Here is a 23,906-nt window from a genome sequence, read left to right as displayed (position 1 = left end):
TTGTTTAGGTACACAGCCCTAGTTATAGTCCTTGCTTTCCTTTATCAACTTTTGACAAATTGTACTAGCAACATTTTTTAAAGTAAAACATAATTGCTTCCATCACCACAACACTGTGACGAGAGAAGATAGACTGAGTAGAACATTTTGTCAGTTTCACATACATGTAAGTTTTCAACCATACTGCAATCCGTACAATTCTGCTGCAAAATGAGTAAATATATAGCCTGTTAATTGAAAAAAATGTTGAATACTAATTCTAAGGTCAAAGATAAAGACGTAATCATATGAAAGAACAAAAATTAATGATCTAATGTTCTGTACACCATACTCTGTGTTAACTCATTTCTTCAACCTTTCTGACCACTTGAATTTCATAATGAAACCTCACTTTTTGGCCAAACTTTTTCTCATTTGCTTGGTCAATTTTGAGGTTCTCAGAGAACGTCATCGAAAATGTGACTCAACATAGCTTTACCATTACAAATGACAAAATAGACATTTTTCAAAATGCTAAATGTTTGCTTAATCGTTTAACCCTATTCAGACCGGGCTTTTTTGGTCATCCCTGGACCGGGGGGGGAGGGCTTTTGAGGCCCTCCACTTTGAAGTCCTTTCACTCTAAACGACGTGCCGTAGGGCCACTAAATTTTTAGGACATGATATCGACTTAATATCTAACTAAGTATCTATCTAAGTATGTGACGTTTCATGTTACGTTGATGTAAGATGGCGTAATTATGACGTCATCAATTTGATAATATCCGCCGGACCCATGAAAAAAGGGTATTCTCAGAAAACTTCACGTTACTCTACAAAAATGTAACAACAAGTGCAGATAACAGAATGATAATGTTAACTACGACTTGCGTTGCCAATAGCAACATCAATGACGTCAAAATGACGTCATAAAATGACGTCATGCACATCTAAGACACAGTTGGGCTCCGCCATATTATATCCACTACCTTGAATTTTTAAAAATACTTTTTTTGCAACAAATAATCACAAAGGGCAATGGAATTAGACTGACTTCATTCATTTAGATGGTTTTTAATGAAAAATTACCTGTATTTTAAGGGATAATTAGCTCGTTATTCTTGATCTGGCCACACGGTCCGCCATCTTGGATTTTGGGCTGATGACGTCATCAAATTAGCATAATTTATGCATATGAAATTATGAAAGATATGCTAGATAAAATAAGATTTTATTTATGTAACAAAATAGCAGTAAAATAGCAAATAAATGTGAAAAATACATTGTTTGAACCAAAAATAGTGATTTTGGGCAAAACAGCCTGTCAACAAACGGTTGCCATGGCAACACGAAAATATTGAAAATTTGTCAAACTTCGTGAAATTGTTGCCAACAATATTTTAGGAAAACTCACCAAATTTGGTGGCTTTAGCGTAAGCCGTTCTGGCGTTATAGGACATCAAAGTTGCCGCGGGCCTCAAAAGCCCCCCCCCCCCCGGTCTGAATAGGGTTAATGTATAGAGAAAATAGTTGTTTACCCATTATCATCGATGATTGCCTGATAGCACTGGTGTTTGAAGAAGTCCAGTGCATAGGAGTTCAGGTACTGGCGACGACCACGTCTGTCAAACTTCTTAAGGGGAAAGATGGGTGCTGAGTCCCTGTCAATGTACAGACCTTGTCGCACGGACTGCATAAAATACATGAAAATAATTTCTTCATTATTGTACCATAAAATCAAAAGAGAGAGTGTGCTATAATATGTTCTATCATAAAATTACAGGTATGAGCAAATACTGTAAATGCATTTAAGTTTGCAGTGATTTAATTTCGCGGTAGCGGGAAAAAGGACTTTTTGTGGTGGTTTTAAATTTGCGGTAGCACCATGCACTGTAGTCTCTTACTGCCATGGAAAAATGTTCGCGGTGGTTTTAAAATTGCGCTGAATCGGCCATCAGGAAAACCACAAACATCAAACCACTGCGAAAGATTCTGAATTTACAGTAAATGAGACTTTATTACCAAAATTCATTTAATTGTGATTTGCCCAAAGGCAAATCACAATAAATATCTACTAATTATTCTGGACTTCTTGAAAAAAAATTATTAAGGAAACAGTGAAATGTAGAACCATTGTGACAAATATTACGTCAAACATTAAATCTACATTGGCGAGACTGAGAGACCATTTTAGACCAGATTTCTTCAACACAAACGCCCACGCTCAACAGCCTTAAAAGTTAGACAGCCATTATAAAGGCATCTGTAGACATTCGGTCTCACTGGAACAATTAATTATTTTGGACACAGAATCAGACTTCTTATGGCTTAACAACCATCCTACATCAGAGACCGTGGTGCCATGGTCTATCTGCCAGTTATTAGACATGTACAGTCAAACTTGTCTATAGCGGCCACCCAAGGGACCGGACAAATTTGGCCACTATAGACAGGTGGCCTCTGTATAGAGGTGGCAACTTGTAGATAAAATACCCAAGGGACCGACAAAAAGTGGCCACTATGGACAGGTGGCCCCTCTGTAGAGGTGGCCCCTAATACAGGTTTGACTGTATTAGCATATAATGACGTCACAGCGGCAGTGCGTTGCTCATTCCATATCAAATGGTGGGGTTTGACAATCAAAAATTGTCCAACATTTGTGTTTTTAAAAACAGTCCAAATTTTAGCTCCAGAATCATTACTTCTACCAACACAGACTAAGGGGGTACAAGCTGAGCCACGTTTGGGATAGTGTTCTTGCCGCAAAAGCGCCACCTACATCGGCTACATATAGCGGCAAGAAGCAGAACTCCAGTTAGAAGCTCTGAGGAAGATGTCTGACAGACATCGAAACGTCAGCAGTCGAGATAAACTGGTTGTGTAAAAGAAAACTCTTATGTCCAAAACAGATTAACTTTTAAGTTACCTCAAACATGTTCTGTGACTCCTGAAGCTTGTCATCGTCGAGCCCAGACAGTGATGCAAAAGCCGAGACTACACTGTAGTGAATCTGGGACTGCTGCAGTTTTGTTACCAGTGTCTGACTACTGTCTGCCGATAAGGCATCAGTGCCTGCCGATAAGAACTCTGCAGGGAAAGAGGGATGACACTTTCAGCACTATCATATGATAATGGCTAATTTGTAACCTGTAACATGATGTAGTCATGATAAAGGTTTAGTCACACTGCATATGAATCACAATTTTTAAACTAATCAACTGACAGTTGACTGAACTTTTTATACCAAATACACCTAGAAGTTGAAACAATTGCAACAACGTCAATTCCAAAATCATATTACCAATTTTCAAAAGATGTGCACACAAAGTACGCTCGATTTAGGCCATGTGATACATATAGGATACAACACGGTGTATTCCGTATCACCCGAGGGACCAAGGGTGATGCGGAATACACCATGTTGTACAATGTATGTCATACCCACCTGAAAAAAAAAACCATATTATTTTTGATGCGAAATGCACCAGAAGTTGAACAAATTTGGTGCCCTCGAACTAAAAGTATAACAACTGCAATGTTCCAACATCCGAATCAGGCATACAAATTGCCAACCGTGCCGCACTCAGCCCGCTCGAAATGGTTCAATTTACTCAAAGGAAGCCTGTGTGATATAACTTTCGAACGTGTGTGATACGGAAGTTATCACACGGTCCAGAACACCCGTATCGAACGTTTTTGCGTCACAGACACAGGTATGACATAAATGTAGAAGTCAACATGGTGTAATCCACAACAGCGCCGAGGTACCAGCCCTAGCTGAAATATCGAAGGAAGGAATGCATTGTATTCTATTCCCCTTTGACGTTTGCACTGTATGAACTATAATCTTATGCTGCCAGATATGCATCTTTGACTTCAAATTTCTAAACAATGGCCTGAGTTGTTATAGCATTTCAAAACTTACATACATCTCCAAATACATAATATACCTGAAAAGATTTTTTACCTATTTGGGATGCAGGTAGGCTGGTCTCCTGACCAAGTCGAGGGGCCAGGGCCTCTGCCACAGTGCAGAGGTAGGAGTGGAAGAGTTTCAGTGTCTGTTGGTTATACTCCTTGATGGATGAAGACACTAATTCCGGCAGGTCTTCCAGAATCAGCTGTTCAACGAGAAGGGATTCAGTATAGTAAATTTTGATTACTTCAGTAGCAACCTAAAGTTGTGTGAAAGAAAACTCTTCCGTCTTGACTGGATTTTATTCTAATGAAACCTTATGGTTCATTATTTGTAGAAAGTACAGACACAACTAGCGATTATTCTAAGCTAGAGATATACATTTATCCACAACATATCATATACTTCTTAATGAGCATTTATGTTTAAACACTATATCAATGCGACTCATTCCATGCTAATTTTACACTAAGTCTTACAAATTGTGTTGTAGGAGTGGTTGTATCCATGCGTCAGTTCATTGATGATTTTATTAGAATAATGTATTCAACTATAAAAACAAACAAGAAGTTTCATTGTTTTAACCAAGAAAAAGTGAATTTTGTAAAACATTACTATCAGAAACCCGTTGTTATTGCAACACAAAAATCACAAACTTTCATTGATTACAAATATCTGGTAAATCTACTAAATTCTAGGAATAGTCACAAAATTTGGTAGCGTGGAATATGCTGTTTGGCAGTTATACAACGTCAAAGTTTGCACCTTTAGCCCCCTACCTCCAGCTAGATAGGGTTAGGACTGTTAAACCATAACTCAGGCTGTAGACTGATATCAAGTTTGATTTTAACATGGACAATATAGACCAAAGAAGGCCATATAATGACAATGTACCTTTGACTGGCTGAGTTTCTTCCTTTGTTGCATGTTTTTGACTGTTTGTGGAGTGAAGAAAGCTGGCAGGAACTCCCTTCCAAACAGGTTGGCCAGAATAAGCACCAGTCGACGCAACACGTCATCAGAGAACTCGTTGCTAGAACCTTGAATTTAAAGTAGAAAATTGGAAAATAAAGTTCACATCAAAGTCACCATGTGAGCTACAAAAATAGAAAATAAAAGTTGTTACTCATAATATTCAAATCGTTTTCAATATAGCGCCATGTGGCATAATAACGACTTTGACGGTGTTTGTTCAAACCCCAGAGGACCTAGGATAAAGAGATTTTGTTGGACGTTGTGCCCTTGGCAAAGGCTGTCGACACTAATTTTCTCACTTCAATCAGTTAAAAATGAGTAAACTGAGCTACAGCTATTGATGTTCCCCAGACAGAGCGTTAAATGGAGGTTCTGTGTTGGAAGAGCGCCATACCTCAATCACATAAAAGAACCCATCACATTTATAACAAAAATAAATACTTTAGTGTTTCTTCCCAATATGAATGGATCAAATAAATCCGTTCAGATATGCAGCTTGTATTCATCAGTACAGTACAAACCTGGTCACCATCAGGCGGTTTACCGGGTATACAATAAAACAAACAATTTTAGGTAAGGTGAGGACCATACCACTTTGTTATAAAGTAACCCACCATCTTTGGGCACGCAGATCTTGTGAAAGATGCCCTTTTGGAGTAGCCAGACCAGGACGAAGTTGGAGGGTTCATGATAGTGCAGGTGGCTGGCCAGGCCTGCCATGCCTTGTGGGGTGCCCTCCAGGTCTAGCAGGCCCTACAGACAAAAAGAGTAGTATTTGCATGTAGCCTTTATCCTGGCTTAAAGGTACATTTAGTCTGGTAAGAGTAGTAAAATGTATTTGCTGTTACAGTAATAGAATTGCAAAAACAGGTCCTGCATGGATCATTCTTCCCTGGGAAAACGCAGACTCCTTCGAGGCTCGCAAGGCCTAGTTTACCGATCCCCACCACACGCGCGCACGGGACACCCCCCTGCCTAACACCCGCCGGTGCCACAAACCAGCTGGCCTCAACTATCGCTTTGCCTCTCGTAGTTGGGGCCCGGCGTAAATGGGGCCAGCTGGTGGTGTAGTGGGGCGGGTGCGGGAGGGCGCGCGTTAGGCAGGGGATCGGTAACTGTTCTAACTCTTCTTTGCGAAGCTTCTCGAGCTGGTTTCCCAGGGTAGGATCATTCGAAAATAATTTCATCAGGTTGGTAGATCATAGGACATAAGTCTTAGAGTTTTCTTTTACACAGTCAACCAGTTTTTTTCACCTTCTAAAGGTTCGATGTCTGTCAGACATCTTCCTTAGAACTTGTAATTGGAGGAAGATGTCTGACAGATATTTAAACGTCAGCAGGTGAGAAAAACCAGGTTATGTAAAAGAAAACTCTTATGTCCTAGGTCCTGGAGCAATTCACGACTTTAACAAGACGCCAAAGTTTAAACACATTATGAAGCTTATTTAGGCAGCTTGCATTTCTGGTTTGCAGCTAACTGATAATATTAGACCAAGACTTTGTACCTTTCCATGGTGACAACTATGGAATCCAGAGTCTACTATTATGACAGCTTTTCTCCATGCTATTAAAAGGTTTTGATTGACACTCCAAACCTGGCGCATGAGGAACTGCACACTGAAGAGGAAGTGGTGCTGCAGCTGGTCCTGAAAGTGAGGCTTGTTGTGAGACAGGAATGGATGCTTCAGGAGGTTGAGAGCCTGAGGAGAACATTCAAACATTATTAGGGAGGTAACGTATACAACTTGCATGCAACAAGATGGCCACATCACAAACTGAGTAGAAATTACTAATCATCTTATCATACATGTCAGAGTCAATGAATCAGATACTGCAATCTGGCAGAATCAGTGATTTTTTTTGGTAACCATATGTTTAGAGATACCAATTCGTGTTTAAATTTAAAAAATATTCTTTGAAAGCAGTTCAACATTTTGAATTTGATTCATGTCAATTTGACCTACTTGATCCTTATTCTAAAGAATCTGTCAACAGAAACTCCAATCGGGATCTCTTATTTAGGTAACCGTTATACCTACAAAAAATGTTATGACCTTGTAACCTACATGTCTAAACTGCCATTTCATTCACGGGGATTCAAATTGGTGGTAGGGAGAAAATAGAGTGTCTGCGGCAGTTTTGAATTTCGGATGGCTGTATTTAGTCACATTAGATAAAGTAATGGAAACACACCGGCGGACAGCAAACCACATTAGCAAGGGTAATACAGAGGGACAAAACAGAACTAGTCGCTTTTGGAAGTGCTGGTGTGATCATCATTGATGAAAAGTGTCTGTGTATGACCAAAAAAGCCTTCAAGGGGGAGTAGATATCTTAAAGTTTGTAAATTAAGGATTTGACTTGGTTGGACGTTCTAAACAAATCTGTATTCAATATTGGACGATTGTGTCTATTTTCACGCGTCTTTGCCGTAAAATGTCCTCCAACACATTTAGTACAAGTTATCATTCATGAGTTAAACAGTAATCTACATGTAGCACTTACACAAGGATGTGGATGGGCAAAAGACAGAATAACAAAAGTTTGATGGGGTTTTGAATTAATGTGGTGAAATGGCCACCTGGAAAACCACAGGCATAAAACCACAGTGACTGCAGACATTTTTTTTACTGTAACAGTATTCTGAAACTGTCCTGATGACACACCCTGTTGAAAGCATCTGTTTTGTCATCTCCCCGAGTGGTCAGCAGCATGAGCCTGAGCACCAGACTGGACGTCAGCGGATAGTTCCCTGTCAGACAGGGTACATTAGCAGCAAGCAGCCTGTTGATCTTGGGTCTCGGCAACCCAAAGAACACTACATTGCCGACAGGGTCGAATCCTCGTCTGCCCGCACGCCCAGACATCTGGGGAATGTCAACAAAAACACATCAGAAATTGTGTTTAGCTGTAACAATTTCAATCAGAAATAATTGAATCATCACTGCTTTCCAGTGCGGCAGGTCTTGCCCTTGAACCAGCAACCACTTTTTTCAGTCCCCATGAACGCAGGGGGCATTCGTTACATGAAGCTGGACATTTCAAATGGTCGATTTCTGCATTTGCTAGCATTGCCATCCATGCAACGTGCTGACTTAGGGGTGTTTTGCTGTTATTCTATAATTTAATCTAAAGCAAAGCGTAGGTAGACCTCACAAAAACATATCTACTGTATTCTACATTCAACTTTGTGAAGATACTGGCTGCTCGGATGAAAATCTGCCTAAGGTTATGGAGGATAGGGAAGGATGGAAGGAAAGAGTCATGTCCTGCCGTGCAACTAGCACACCCGGATGATGATGATGATGATGAAAGTAATTGGTACCAATCATCCAGCCAACCAAGTAACCTGTCTGTAGCAACTGCCTGGCCTCAGCAGCAATTTTGACTCCGTCCAATGAGACCAGCAGTTTTGACTGTACAATGTCATGTATATGCAGCATAATACAGTCATGACTGTACACTTACCTGTCTGTACTCCAGGGCATCCAGATACACAGAGTCACCAGCAAACACCACAGTCTTGCAGGGCATGTGGATACCAAGTGCCAAGGTTGTAGTTGCCACGACAACCTAACATTGATATGAGAATTGTCATGACATCTGATCTCACATTGCTTACTACAATCAAGTATAGTGCAGCTTTTGTTAGTTTTTGAGGCCCGCGTCCTGTAGATCCTACCCTGAAAATTTTGTTGGTGATGATATGCAAGTAATATCAAATCACTCACAAAAACTAATGGTGTCATTATCATGATGTTCAATATTGATGTAATGTTGACACTAGTAAAATGTGATAACTGGGTAATCGGAGATACAACCAATATTTTTAATCACAAAGTGTTACTTCATGAATAAATGTAGATTACCCTTATCCGCAGAGTAATCTAACGGGGGCCGCCCTAAGATGCCCCCTGCCCTAAGATGCCCGGATTTTTTGCTGATCCTATTATGCATAAGTACAGCGTGTTTGTTGCCACTGACTTTGCCAATCAAAAAGTTAAAAAGCATAGCCAATGCATACAGCTGTTATTTGCATGCAAAGTATAGATGTAACGTGTATTGTGTATTACAAAGTTATCGTTTTGTTGAAAAACAGATCTTTACCAATAGTGATGATTATATTGCGATGAAAAGAGGGTCGCTTCGTAGCGACGGCTCGTGCTACTAAATGTACGACCTGTATCAAGCAGTGACACATTCATCACATAGATAAGAAATAAAATTTACAAAACAGCAAAAAGTTGAGTCTCTGAGAGTTTGTTTTATTTTAGTAGAAATGCGACCTGAGAAAAACAACTTTAACACCACAGTCGTTGACGGGAAACGTTGATAGTTTTGTGTATGCCCAGGTGCAAGTTAGGGCGCACTGTCTAGCGCAGCACAAAATCGGAAGTTATATTCCCGAAAACGTAATCAGTGTTTGCCACTTGTAACTAGGAGGGTGAAGGGCTCATGAACCATATGAATGCATTCCTTATCCAAGTATGTTCTTTAGATGAATGTGTTAAAAATTCATTGATCAAAACTTGACCAATCTCTGGCAACTAGTGATGGAGCGCCGTGAGTTCGAGCGCGTAAAAAAGCGGGCATCTTAGGGCGGCCCCCGTTACATTGTATATCCATTGTTTTTTAAGACGGCATCTAGGGATATAAGGTCATTGACGGTATTTTCAAATTGCAAATATTGAAATATGTCAGTTGAATATAGAAAATATTGAAATTGGATTTGACGTCATGTCCACTTGACATTCCTAATACCTGATGTTTCTACAAACAACGGATATAAGTAACCCCACGGATAAAATTAATGTGAACTAACATTACATGTATGACTTAAAATGCATCATTTGATTGCATAATTTGCACGCACCTTTAGATGCTTGTTTCGGAACATTGTTTCCACAGCCTCCCTTTGCTTTGCATTCATCCCAGCATGGTGATATGCTATCCCTCTCCTTATTCCTCTCTTCAGAAGATGATCCTCTGAGAGGAAGTAGAGCCTCCTCTGATATTTCTCCAGTTCCTGGAAGCATTCAAGTTAAGCCCCCTTCACACGAGAGCACGACTGAGCCGGGATGCCATCGGAATGAAAATTCCTTTCTATTCCTGGCAATTCGTAGTATGTTCCAGAACTTCTAACTGCATTCCAGCTATTTGTGCCTGTTCTTTTGGCTGGCCCGAAATATCGAATGGCATTCATAGTGGATTCTAAGTGTATTTTGACTATTCTAACTGCAGTATGACCACATTCTACGGCATTCCAACATTATTCAAAACATTCTCATTCGATGGAGAACCAAAACGGCAAGCCAACTTGAATCCTGCCAGAATGTGGTCAAAAGAATATCTGGAATGCAGTGAGAATGTCTAGAATATACTACGAATTCAAATGAAAAGAAAAGAATTTTCATTCTGACGGCATTCTGGCTCATTCCTTCTCGTGTGAAGGGGATATAAGGTCCATTTGGAATTCCCACCCGAATGGCCCCGAATGTGGCACGAATTTTGCAAATACTTCATTCCGGCTGGTTCCGCTTGATTCCTGCTGATTCGGTTTCAGTATGAAGGCCCTATTAAGGAGCATCTTATTTCCAGACCCTGAATTTAGCTGAAATTGACAGCCTGAGGTATGTATGCCATCTGAGTGGTGTAGTCTAGCAGGGGTCAAAGACCTGCTTCATAACAGTCACTTATGACAATCTAGAATCTGCAACATAATACGTTTCTGTTGTGCTAACTTGCTATACTAAAATAGTTCACTACTGTCCAGTTTCTAAGATAGTTTACATGATCATGATTAACATGATTATAATTTTATGTTAATCAACAAAATCATAATCTTTTTTGCATGATAAATGAGAAACCCATAGCTTTAAATAAACCCAATGCAGTCAGTGATACGTGTAAATATCATTCATGACGGAGTCATAGAGAATTTTGCCTAAATCTTGAAGAATTCCTATGATTTCAGTGTTTTCCAGAACAAGACAATAAGTCATTATAGGTGCAGGTGCAACATTAACAGTTACTAATTGAAAAAATTAGAAAATGAACAGATTATACATGCACTGCGGCAGCAGGTGTTCACGTGTTTTGCAACTCATTGGTCCAAGAACTAATAACGAGCGAAGTAAAGTAGAGTCAACTTGGCAGTCATTTTTAGCAAAGTTTCTACAGTCAAGCCTGATCAAAGTTTAAACAGAGGCAGTTAGCATTGTTTACGTCAAGGTAGGATACTCCATCAAACAGATCTCTTTGTAGTGAAATGGACCATTCTTTTGAGTGTCACGCATTCACAAACAACTATAGGCCCAGGTTCAGGTCCGGACCTGGGCTTGATCGTCTGAACCCGGACGGTACCAGTACCTTAAGTCTCTGTACCGGTACAGTATACATAGTATACAAGGTACATTATGTATGCCTATTCAATGCTTCTTTACCTTAGAGCTGTGGAGGCCTTCAGAAACAAAGCTGTGTTTCAAAAAAGCACGGCGCATGTTTGCTGCATCCTGATTCACTTGTTCAACAGAGTCTGGCACATCCTTAGCTTCCAGGATATTTTTCCCTGATGACCTGTGGGTAAATAGATTGAACACTATTGGGTAATGCATGCAACAAAATTTGCACATTTACATAATGTCAGTTTAGCTAGGATGCTGTAATAGTTGTCAGTTCAGTCGAAACTATTTGTCTTTGAGCATGCTGTTTAATGAAAAAAAACAACCTTGTGTGACGTGTATTTGGATATCAATGGACATTAGAGCTGTGTACCTTAGTAAACAAATTTTATGTACAGGTACACAGGTTTAGGTACAGGTCCGGACCTGAATCTGTACCTGAACTACTTGTTCAAATAATGGTCGATCTTTAATGATAGAAAAAACATGTTTGAACTGATACACCTATTGCGTAGGATCTTAGTAATTCCACACCACCAACATCACCAGTAGGGATTATTTCATGGAAACTAAGACGAAAATTGTCCCCATGTTGACAATGAAAAAAATTTAATTTATTTTTTCTGAACGCTAATAAAAAAAATGTTTCAATGTTTTTTTTTTACCATCTAAAGGCACTATTTGCCTGGGTTTGAAGTGAATTTTTCTGTCAGTTCCCTTGTGTAGTGCTAAGTGACAGACAGGCAGTCCCTCTGTGCATGGCACATGTGTTGTGGATTATAGGTCCAGTACCGGTACACCAGGGTTCCGGTATTTTGTACCTGTACCTAATTGATTGTACCGGCTTCTGTATTGGTACATTTTACCGGTACACAGCGGGGATGGCATTTGTTGGCAATGTCATGTATTTGGATATTAAAGCAGGATACTTTTTAAAGTTCTTGTTGTCATGCACAAATGTTTTTGTAACAGCGAAGTGTGTGATTATGTTGCCATTATCATGTTTTAGAAAGCGAGGAGAGAAGCTATTAGTCCATATTTGCATAGCGTTTAGCATTATGACAGATTAAATGTTATCATTTTTATCATACTTTTCTCAAACTCATTAGACCATGTATGTTCTCTTATGTATTTTCCCCCGGCAACGAATGATTATGCAATTAAAGTTCATCACAATCCATTTTAAATTAGTACTTCACTGATTAGAAACAAATATGTTCAACTTACTTCTGCTCTTTTTTTTGCTCTTTGTCTCGAACACGTTTTTTCTCCTTCTCAACTTTTCTCATTGTGGACTGGTCTTTCTTGATACTAGACTGGGTGACTCCCATGCTTTCCAAGGTCTCTGCTTCCATCTTAGACAGGGTTACATCCACTTCGTCTACGAGATCTTGTATCACGCCACGATCAAAACTGAGACGGTACATGTTAAATAATATTTTAAAAAGTGCAATGTAGACGTTAAAGCTCATTCTCATTCCTTACCATATAACGACTAGTTTACCTTTATTCGCAGGGTAACCATTATCCGTTGTATTCAAGACTAGGGTATTTAGGGATAGCAAGTCAATGGACGGTGGTTTCAAACTGCATTACCTAACAGAAATGCAGTTAGAAACCGCTCTCCATCGACTTGATATCCCCAAAGTCCCTGTTTGTAAGCAAAACGGATATAGGTTATCTCGCGGATGATGGTGAACTAGCATTACACACTGTTGTATTAGGTAAGTTTGCTTTATGAAAATGTAGTTAATATATACCCGGTCCAGTAGATGCCAATTGCTTTGTACGTTCTATAATTTTGTACAATAAAATTATCATCATAACAAAAAAACCTCAGCCAGTAAGTCCAATTTTATTAGAGAAAACAATACAATGCTAATCATGCTTGTTCTAGGCTGATAAATTGTGACATTTAGAAGCTGGTATAATCGCTAACACACTGTAAAATATTTAATGCATTTTACAATTTAGCTTGCAGAAAGGGGCAAAAATGAGGAGTTCACTGACTGTTTTTTTTTAATTCTGTGATAATACCATAGGCCCATACTGCATAGTAATGGAAATACAGACACCTTTACCACTCAGGTTTATACTTAGCAAACCACCAACTAGCAAATTAGGCAGCAGACAGAACTGCTGTTTTCAGAAGTGCTAGTGCGATCAATTGTCACTGATCTAATTGTACGTACCCAAGGAATGAATGTTAAAAGGGTTTTGAAAGTCCTAATGGATACATTATTCAATTTGTCTTTGCCAAAACATGTGACTCCAATACATTATAATAACTGTACGACGTGTAGTACATGTACGTACATGCATAGTATTGTAAGCACTTAAACAAGGATGGGCTGAGACAAGATACATGTAGAACAAAAATTTTCATGGTGGCTTTAATTTGGGTTGCTGTGAAGAGTTCCCTGCTTACTTTAAACAAAAACAGACCATTGACTTTAAAAATGCATTTACAATACTGTTGTAGTTGCCTGATTCAAAATTGGAAATTTGAACATTACTACCAGTATACAGTACAAGCCTACCTGAACACAAGAGCTGGAAGCTTGTCTTCTTGTTTCAACTTGTCCAACAGTGCAGCTATCTCATACTTCAGAAAGTTTCTGCCGGTGATGTCGATAGGATATTTCTCAAATTCTTTAGCACAGGTGGATTGCTGCCGCACCATGTGGCTCTTCAGCACTCCTATGACACTGCAAACCTTAAGAACAAAAGAGCAAGTGTTAAAACAGATATCTAATTGATATCAATGGACTGCAGCATGTTGGTGACTGTTTATTGCAGGACCTTTGTGATTTTTTTGTCAATTTACTCTCGTGGTCACACTGATGTGTGGTGTATTCGCTGTAAGAGTCTTTCAAGGTTTTGCATACTTTCATTTCAGAATACGTTATGAATTAATGGTGGCAGTTGGTATCTACTTTGCATCTACTTTGCACCAATTGCTGCCTATTGGCTCCAATTTTGGCCTTTAGTTTGCAACTAGTTTCCGTCCAGTTAGTGACATCTTGCATTTTTTTTTCAAATGTCAAAACGACATTTAATGCAGTGCAATGGTGTAGGTGATGATTGCCACTGCATTGGCACCTGTTCAAGGTCACTTTGCAAGTATCAGTGCACCAACAGTCTGTGCCTCAGTCCATTGACTTTCTAAAACAAAAACAAAATGTGATAAATATTGATGTGCAGGAAAGTAGTTTTTCATACTGAAACAAGACTTAGTCTTCACATATCACCTTTTGCTCTTGATGCTCCTTAAGCCACATAACAAGTTCACTCTTCAAGTCAGCCTCATACTTCCGAGCCTGGGCCTTTGTGATGAGAAGCTGATCACGGGTGGCAAAGTCCCTGTACGCATCTGCCTCTAGTGCCTTGGGTATAAAATCATTGTTTAACATATGTACTTATTAATCTTTATTGACATGACAAAAGTACAGTGACTTTCGTAAGGTCTACATTAGGGGTGGGTACCGGTACAGAAATTCAGGTCCAGGCCCAGTTCAGGTCCAGAGGATCAGGTCGAGGTCCAGACCTGAACCTGATTCAGTATGTGAAAATTTGTGAATGGATGATACTAAAAAAATGGTCCATTTTGTTACAAAGAAATCTGCTTTGTGAAATATATCACTCCCACTAGCGTTTTGAAATCCTACAAACTAAGGTAACTGCCTCTGTACAGTTGACTGTAAAACTTGGTACAAATGACTTCTCAGTGACTCTACTCTACTTCGCTCATGTTATTTTCCCCGAACGGTAAGACCCCAAACGTGTAAATGCCTATTCATATAATCTGTTCCTTTTCCAATAGGTCCAACATCCGGTCCACCTATTTTTTTCAGGTCCGTTTTTTCTGGACCGGTCCAATAAGAAAAACCAGTTTTGTACCGGTACACCGTACCGATACCCACCCCTAGTCTACATAACAATTTGTATAACAACTACTTACAGTACAACTAACAGACATATATCCATTGTATAGGTATGAATAAGTCAACATATTTAGTCTAACATGTCATTTACACTATCGGTTCTACAGTTACTGTATAAGCATCCGTGGATATGTTTGCCTACTTTGTACACAGTAAGGGTTATTGCCTCCCAGAATGTAGCTGAATTTATCTATCGAAAAGAGAGTAGCAAATTCTTTATAGCAAATGAGAAGAAATGTGCACAGCTTTTTGCATTTACCATGATTATATCGTGAACAATCCATAACAAAGTGACATTCGTCTTCAATCTCATTAGGGCAGAATGGACAAAAACTGTGGTCACGGGGAATTTTAGTATATCTTCTGGCTTCTACATTTAGTTTGTGACTACAGGTTCTTATCTTTTACTAAAAGTACATGTGGCACAAAAAGCAAACATTATACAAGATGTAGATTGCCTGAGACTCAACTTGTGTGGTTATAGGCCATGAGTGAGTGAGTGACTTGTAAAGGTACACCTTACCTTTAAGCTGTCTCGTTCTGGCCAGACTCGAGTCATAGTGTCGTACAGCTGTAGTGTCTCCCTGGGGGACAGAGTCAAGTCCCGTGGGAATGCTCCATCCGGATTATCCAGGTTGTCCTGGAGCTGAGAAAATGATATTTTGGCAATTGACAATTTTGTTGAGAAGAACAATATTTTGAAGCTACAGGCAAGAGGAATTATCTTGGCAAAAAAATAAGTAGTCAACCCTGGTCTCAACAACCACTCAAGAGACTGAGGAAATGTGGTTGCTTAGAGGGAATGGATGCTTCAGACAAATTATTTGGTTGGCCAGACTTTAAGATACAGCACATCTAACGAATCTGCCATATCTTCCATGGCGTTATCTTTGTAAAGAGTACACTTTGCATTAGAATTGTTTCTAAGCCGGTTGTTGAAAAGAAAGAAAATTATGATAGCAGCACCTGCAAAAATCCTCAAATTGAAATGGCCGATGCTCCAGGCTAAGTACAACTGTTACTCGTTCTGCTTTTTAAATGGCGTAAAAATGAATGCCTAACTGGGACCACAAAAAATGGCTGCTGATTTTGAAAGATGGTTATAACTACAGTCAAACCTGCCCAAGACGACCACCCGTGGGACCGGACAAAAGCGGTCGATTTGGACAGGTAATGTCAAATACAACACGCGCACTGTAAATTGTAAATCTAACCCCAAGCTTTTATCGAGCTTTTATACGATAAAGTGTTTTAAAGCTCAAGTATTTGTACACTAACATTATAGACAGTAAGGGAACTTTGATGCTGTCAGTTACCATACAAGCCTTAAGTTTTATGCGGCGCTATGTTCTTGATCTGAAATAACTATGGTGCACCTTTCGAATTCGATGCCCGGTATTTCCCGATAGCGTACCACGGGTGAATGTACAGTACAGTTGGACAAAAGCACTCACACGTACAGATCTTTCTTAAAAAGGTATGAGCTACAAAGATCTTTCTTAAAAAAGTATGAGGCTATATACGTTTCAGCATTCGTTCACTTGATAATGATATAGATTTTTTTTTAAAACTTCTGTAACAACTAAATTCGGATTTTCTTACAACGATTTCGGCACAAAATCGCGCTAGTTATCATCAAATATCGATGAAAACCTCAATTTTGAAAATGATGTGGTCGTTATGGGTCCCAATTTGGGTCGGTCACGGTCGCGTTGGCCAGGTGGTCGTTGAGAAAAGGTCGCTTAATGCTTAAGTCAATGGGAAAAAAAATCGGGACCGAGAAAAAGCGGTCGAAATGGCCAGGTGGTTGCTGAGAAGAGGTGGCCGCTCGGGCAGGTTTGACTGTATTTAAAAGATTGAACAGGACTGTTCCTTAGGTAGCTTGCAACAGCAGGTGGTTGGCTGTAACATTAGTTCACCTTTATCCGCAGAGTAACCTTTATCCGTAGTATTTAAAATCAGGGTATTTATGGATATCAAGTCGACAGACAGTGAATTCAAACTGCAGTATTCATGAAAAATTACAATCTTAAAAACTCATCCGTCGTCTCGTTATCCCTAAATATCCTATCTTAAAATACAACGGATATAGGGCGCCCTGTGGATAAAGGTAAGTGTAAACAGTTTTCTGGTCAATTCTTTTCAGTTAATTTCTTAAAGTGCAGAGTCTGTTCAAACACACACTTTAATTTACAAGAAGATATCTATAGGTACCTGTTTCAGTGTCAGCACAGAGTAGGGGTGCATTGGAACAAGACTGTTTGGAGAGTCTTTGCAGGGTAGGTAGATGTACTTCTCCAGATCAGAGTAGCGTTCTCCATACACCACTGTTTATGGATAGTCATGATAAAGATGAGTACACATACATGTAGTACATGAAATGGCAGCTAGAAAAAAATCACATCTAGGATATGTGAATGAAACGTAAGAGAAAACAATAGATTATGGGCTGCCAAGAGTTTTCATTAATGACAAAACAAAGCAATGTATTATCACATTGGTCTGTCCAGGGTACTGAAAGATTTAGACATTGTTTCTGTTCTCTATTCCATTTGACACAATGGGTAATATATAATATTATGGAATATTTCAAGCATTCCAAATAATAATTACATTTTAAGCTGATCAATGTCAACATATCATAATAACATTATCGTAAATTCTGAAGAATGTAAAAATAATGCTATAATGTGTTACTGACAAAGGGCAATAACAAAATTTAATGACTGTACAAGAACAATACCATATCTTTAATCAATATACCATTTAGTTCGTCGATTGATTTGGTAGCACAGAAATTGTAGTATGTTTACATAGGACTGTTAGGTAACTTGCTGTATAAGTGCATTCAATACAATTGTTGTGCAATGAAGTTTGACTAATTTATGTTTAAATTGTTTCCGTAAAATTGATGACCTCCAACCTTTCAAGTGTTTTTTTAAACTTGATGTTGTCATCCCTTTATTCATTTGAGTATACTAAGTACATGTAATTGATGACAATTACTGAACTTCAAAACTTATCAACTGTTACTTTAACTTGACATTGCTTTTGTTGTGTCAGTGACCACCCCTTGTCGTGACTTACCTAAGCGGACATTGTACGACTGTGGTTGGGCTTTGTTCTTCCGACTTGCCTGACCATCCAACTGTTTTTGAAAGTCCTTTGCAGACTGTAGCCAGCTGTTAAATAGAAACATAATTTTAGGAGAGCAGGTTGTTCCCACACCTTTTGAACCATTTATCGTTGTGTACATGTATAATCATCCCGAAAAAATATTTGAATAGCTTTCTAAATTGGATGATTTACATTGCAGTTATCTGCCAACAGAGGTTGTGGTAGACCAAAGAAATCTTGGAAGGAGTGTGCTAAGAATGGCATCAAAGTGTACGGAGAGACAGGGAGATAGGGAGAGAGAGTGACACAGAGAGAGACAGAGAGACAGACACAGACAGAGAGAGAGAGATAGAGAGACAGACAGAGAGAGACAGAGAGACAGACACAGAGAGAAGAGAGAGAGATAGATAGATAGATAGAGAGACAGACAGAGAGAGACAGAGAGACAGAGAGAGAGAGAGATAGATACAGAGAGAGAGAGAGAGAGAGAGAGACAGACAGAGACAGAGAGACAGAGAGACAGACACAGAGAGAGAGAGAGAGAGAGAGAGAGAGACAGACAGACAAAGATGGAGAAAGAGACAGAGAGACAGACACAGAGACAGACTGGCTTGAACCCACCAGACAGAGCTGCTTGGAAGCATGGATTGAATTTAAGACTAAGCCTACCCCTTGTCAGCAGCTGTATAATCAAGATTAATACTGGATACATATCTCATATTGTGGATACAACTAACTATTCTGAAACAGCCTTCCCAAAACACGACTATTCTTTAGATATGTAGGATATGCTGAACTTCTTAGTAATGAGCACTGTACCTTTGAAGGTCATGTGGGTTGGATATTGTTGCAGACAGAGCCAGGAAAGGGCAAGGGATGAGTAAGAGCAGGTGTTCCCAAACCTCAGCACCTATCTCTGATCCCATGCAGTGGACCTGTGGAAATGTAGAGCTGGTTACATTGCCTTGGGCACAGCATGTTAATTTTAGGTCTCAGTTTGTGGCAGAGCTGAATATACTGCAAATGCACTTAATCGGGGATTTACTTTCATGATAGCGGGAAAATGGAGTGTTAGCGGTGGTTTGCGGTAGCGCCATAGACTGCAGTCTGTAACGGAAAAATGTTTGCGGCAGTTTTAAGTTCGCGGTGAAGTGGCCACAGCAAAAACTGTGAATATAGAACCACAGTTGCATTTACCACATTCCCCTGTCAAAGAAGAACTTGCGTGTGGCTAACATTAATTTGAGTGACATCTAATGATGCAAATGCAGGAAAGGAACATGTAGTCATAAAGTTGAACACACTTTCCCCTTTAGTGTACAGAGATCAATATTTTTCATGTACTTCTATCATGTCAAACTCCTATACCCGCATATATCTAGGTCAATATATTTGTACTTTCTTCCAAATTCGAGACTAGATCACTCATACACAACTATGGTTTATCAATAATACATATTTTTTGTATGTATCCTCATAGTACTGTTTGCCATACAATGATATCTTGTACAATTTTTGAATTTTTCCGAATCGTTGCCCAGGCCCTCCCGTGCCGAGTGGCTGTTCCTTTGGGGTGTAGGTTTGACGGTTCACCACAACCTGGGCACTTTTTTGACCTGGGCTTTCACGGTGGCATCTTGCGATCTTGAACAAACGAGAGCTAGAAGAAACGTGACTTCTCCCTAGAAAGGCTGGGGGCAACTGTTCTCCTATTGGTGGGGGTCGGAGGTCAGCTAATTAAATGGTTTGACCCCTGTGGCACAAACCACCCCAATGATATAGATCATTCATTCATATGTATTGACAGAGGTACGCCTGTTAAAAACTTACCTCGTCAAATATTACGTAGCGGATTTTCTGGGCCCACTTCTGGCGGTGAGGAGCGAGTAACAGGATCTCCAAACACTGAGGAACTGTCACCAGGATCTGAAATGAGGAAGATCTGTGTGACGATCTCGGAATCATTTTCGAAACGTACAAAGGGTGAAAAAGGGTACTAAATGCATGCATAACGATTGGAGAACGAATTGCATATTGACATAATCATAACCTTGATTTTTCTCAGTAACCATCTTTACTTATATAACAGGCAAAACTACAATCCTGGAATGACAGTAAGTTGTAGTTGTAATTGTAATTGCATTGTAATAAAAAAAAACATAATCATTTAAACAAAGATTTACCAAATGAATTCACATTAGACTCTGTAAGTACTATACAATTTTATTGTGTATCAAATCAATTGCAAAGACTATTTGACTCTTGCCTACCCATGTATCAGGGATCCCAGCAGCAGTATAATCAAATACTGGATAACTTCGTACACTGTACTTTTACTAAGGCCATGTTGATTTGATAATATGGATGACATCCTCCGGGAACTCCAAAACTGATGCGAGTGAGCGAATAAAAAAAAAGTTTGGCCAAAAAAAAAGTTGCCTTCAGTATGAAATCAAAGTGGCCAGGAAGGTTGAACATAGGACTAAACACACATAGTATGGTATACCATGATCCTCTGGACCTGAATTTTCTGTACTAGTACCTCCCCCAACCAACAATAGATTTTTTTTTCTTTCCGTCCTTTCACATCTTATTCTTTGACTTTAGATTCATTTTGTCATTCTACATATGGCTTTTTTTTCAATGTACGGAATATTTGTGCTCATTGTACAGCTGCTTTGCACAATTTATTGTGTGGTCGAAAACTTTTCTTTTTTTGGAAATGGTCGAAAATTGGTGCGAGCGCGGATGTCATCCATATAATCAAATCAACGTGGCCTAACTATAGGAAGAACTCAGAAACAAACTTGCCCATTCTGGAAACTGTTGTTCCTGGAGTCATCTAGTTGCAGCTTAATACACTTTTGTATATATTCATTACCTTTTGATAATTCATATGTATCATACTAACAAAATATTTATTAATTTGGTGAATCTTTTCTCAAATGACCAACAAGCAGAAGTCATTACAATAAAACACTGACACATATACATGTATGACACAGACAAGTTTACAACAAAATGGTAGATTCGCACACCTGGCAGTTGAGAGCATTATGCCTGTAGTCTCTGGTAAAGACACCGTACACTGACATTCCATCTGGCATCGTCTTGTTACTGAAGCGAGCATACACGGTTGCAGCGACTTGGTTTACCAGGGCCTGCATGGACAGAAAAAAAGTAGTGATTTTATGAGTATGGTTTTCTTACTCTAGAAAGTAACATGAAGTAACATCTAGTGTATAGGATATATTGATGGGGCTATTGTCATAATTGTCACAACTCTCCATTGTCGTGGCTACCTTGTCCCCCAATGATCAGAAGGTCATACATTTTAAACAATCTTATACCATTATAACATACCACAGTAGCCAGATGTCACCAACAAGGCCCATAGCTCATCAGACCAACTCGGCTAAACACTCTAGTCAACTGACGGTCCAACATCTAAACACTATAACTCTTGCCTAAGCCCAAACCTATCAATTCAAATAAAAAACATTATACCCCTAATCCTAACCCTATAACCCCTTACCCTAAATCCTAACCCTGGCCAAGCTGGCTTGTGCGTTGGACCATAGTTGTTTAAGAACAAAATCATTGTGATCCAACAGTTAGATAATCCTTACCTTGGTTGGGGAGACATAGACTACCACCCCATCATCCCCATCTCTCAGTACTTTCTCCATACAGTAGTAGGAGGCATAGGTCTTCCCCGAGGAGGTCGGAGCTACAATCAGGGCTGACTCATTGTTGTCCACTGCATCGAGCAACTCTCTCTGGTTAGAATAATGGAAGAATTACATGTTAAAAAGTCAGCACAGCACTGCTGATATGTCAGGATTGTGTGATATCTGTTATCATAACAGAAACTCTGTTAAAATCATCTGATGAGTGATAACATTCTTCCTCTGTGACTTGAGGGTCACCCCCGTCGAAAGAGTATTATGATCGGTCTATGTCTTGAGTGTTCACACCTATATGTCCATGTTCCGTTTACGCATTCGTATGTGGTTTGGTATGTCGTCTGTACTCAGTTGCGCGATGATGCACATTCTTTTTTTTGGGGTACCTATTTGTTATAATCATTGTAATAATTTCATAAATCACCCCCATATTTCCGGTATTGTGGAACAGGTTATGTGGTTTTGGCGCTTGGTAATCAGCTTATCTCCAAGCAGATAGGCTGGGTTATGTGTTGTCTAATGTAGAAAACATATGTCACCGTAGAGGAATCCTTAATATGCAGATGTTAGGCTCTGGCTTGCTAGCAGTAAAGTTTCACATCAGATTCTGTCACAGTGTAAAGTTTCACATCTGTCAGTGTAAAGTTTCACATCTGTCACAGTGTAAAGTTTCACATCTGTCACAGTGTAAAGTTTCACATCAGATTCTGTCACAGTGTAAAGTTTCACATCTGTCACAGTGTAAAGTTTCACATCTGTCACAGTGTAAAGTTTCACCTCTGTCACAGTGTAAAGTTTCACATCTGTCACAGTGTAAAGTTTCACCTCTGTCACAGTGTAAAGTTTCACCTCTGTCACAGTGTAAAGTTTCACTTCTGTCACAGTGTAAAGTTTCACATCTGTCACAGTGTAAAGTTTCACCTCTGTCACAGTGTAAAGTTTCACCTCTGTCACAGTGTAAAGTTTCACATCTGTCACAGTGTAAAGTTTCACATCTCTCACAGTGTAAAGTTTCACTTCTGTCACCGTGTAAAGTTTCATATCTGTCACAGTGTAAAGTTTCACATCTGTCACAGTGTAAAGTTTCACATCTGTCACAGTGTGAAGTTTCACATCTGTCACAGTGTGAAGTTTCACATCTCTCACAGTGTAAAGTTTCACTTCTGTCACCGTGTAAAGTTTCACATCTCTCACAGTGTGAAGTTTCACATCTCTCACAGTGTAAAGTTTCACTTCTGTCACCGTGTAAAGTTTCACATCTGTCACAGTGTAAAGTTTCACATCTGTCACAGTGTAAAGTTTCACATCTGTTTCAAAGTAAAGTTTCACTTCTGTCACTGTTTCAAATCTATCACATAATACATTAGAACACATCGTGTTGTATGATATTTTTGTCATACACACTTGAGAAAACACATGTTTTGATGTCAAATGCGTCAGAAGTTGAGAAAAGTTGGTGCCCTCGAACAAACATTGTTACAACAGCAATGTTCCAACGTTCAAATCAGGCATTTGAATTTTTGACCGTGCCACACTGCCGCAGAGTATGCTTGAAATATTTGATAGAAGTGTGATAAAACCTTGAAGCCTGTGTGATATGGCTTTTTATCACCCGGTTTGGAACACCTGTATCAAATGTTATGTCATACCTGGGCCACAAAAACGTTCGATACAGGCATTCTGGACCATGTGATAACTTTCTATATCACACAGACAGGTTTCGAAGTTGTATCAGACGGGCTTCTGTCGAGTATATCGAACTATTTCCAGAGTGCCGAGTGTGGCACGGTTGAAAATTGGAACACAGGATTCGGACATTAGAATTCCTGTTGGTACAATTTTTGATTTGAAGACACAACATTTTCTCAACTTTTGGTGCATTTCACAT

The 23,906-nt window shown here is 39.4% G+C and overlaps 1 protein-coding gene across 1 annotated transcript in view; it reads right to left on the bottom strand.

The window, feature by feature from the left end:
* The window catches only part of LOC118415594 (probable ATP-dependent RNA helicase DDX60), a 58,211-nt gene that overhangs the window by 2,358 nt on the left and 31,947 nt on the right, over positions 1-23,906 (bottom strand). Inside the window, exons 19-38 of the mRNA XM_035820297.1 lie at positions 21,962-22,111; positions 21,371-21,493; positions 20,163-20,258; positions 19,152-19,267; positions 18,303-18,397; positions 17,430-17,542; positions 15,739-15,861; positions 14,523-14,657; positions 13,812-13,987; positions 12,499-12,684; positions 11,314-11,446; positions 9,744-9,896; positions 8,339-8,443; positions 7,537-7,737; positions 6,466-6,570; positions 5,485-5,623; positions 4,790-4,935; positions 3,947-4,100; positions 2,906-3,066; positions 1,518-1,669 (exon numbers count right to left, since the gene is read on the bottom strand). Of these exons, the coding sequence (XP_035676190.1) occupies positions 1,518-1,669; positions 2,906-3,066; positions 3,947-4,100; positions 4,790-4,935; positions 5,485-5,623; positions 6,466-6,570; positions 7,537-7,737; positions 8,339-8,443; positions 9,744-9,896; positions 11,314-11,446; positions 12,499-12,684; positions 13,812-13,987; positions 14,523-14,657; positions 15,739-15,861; positions 17,430-17,542; positions 18,303-18,397; positions 19,152-19,267; positions 20,163-20,258; positions 21,371-21,493; positions 21,962-22,111 (2,762 nt within the window). The remainder of the gene's footprint in view (positions 1-1,517; positions 1,670-2,905; positions 3,067-3,946; positions 4,101-4,789; positions 4,936-5,484; positions 5,624-6,465; positions 6,571-7,536; positions 7,738-8,338; positions 8,444-9,743; positions 9,897-11,313; positions 11,447-12,498; positions 12,685-13,811; positions 13,988-14,522; positions 14,658-15,738; positions 15,862-17,429; positions 17,543-18,302; positions 18,398-19,151; positions 19,268-20,162; positions 20,259-21,370; positions 21,494-21,961; positions 22,112-23,906) is intronic.

The sequence above is a fragment of the Branchiostoma floridae genome, chromosome 5 (genome assembly GCF_000003815.2).
Source record: "Branchiostoma floridae strain S238N-H82 chromosome 5, Bfl_VNyyK, whole genome shotgun sequence".
NCBI lineage: Eukaryota > Metazoa > Chordata > Leptocardii > Amphioxiformes > Branchiostomatidae > Branchiostoma > Branchiostoma floridae.
This window is presented reverse-complemented; position numbering and strand designations above follow the sequence as displayed.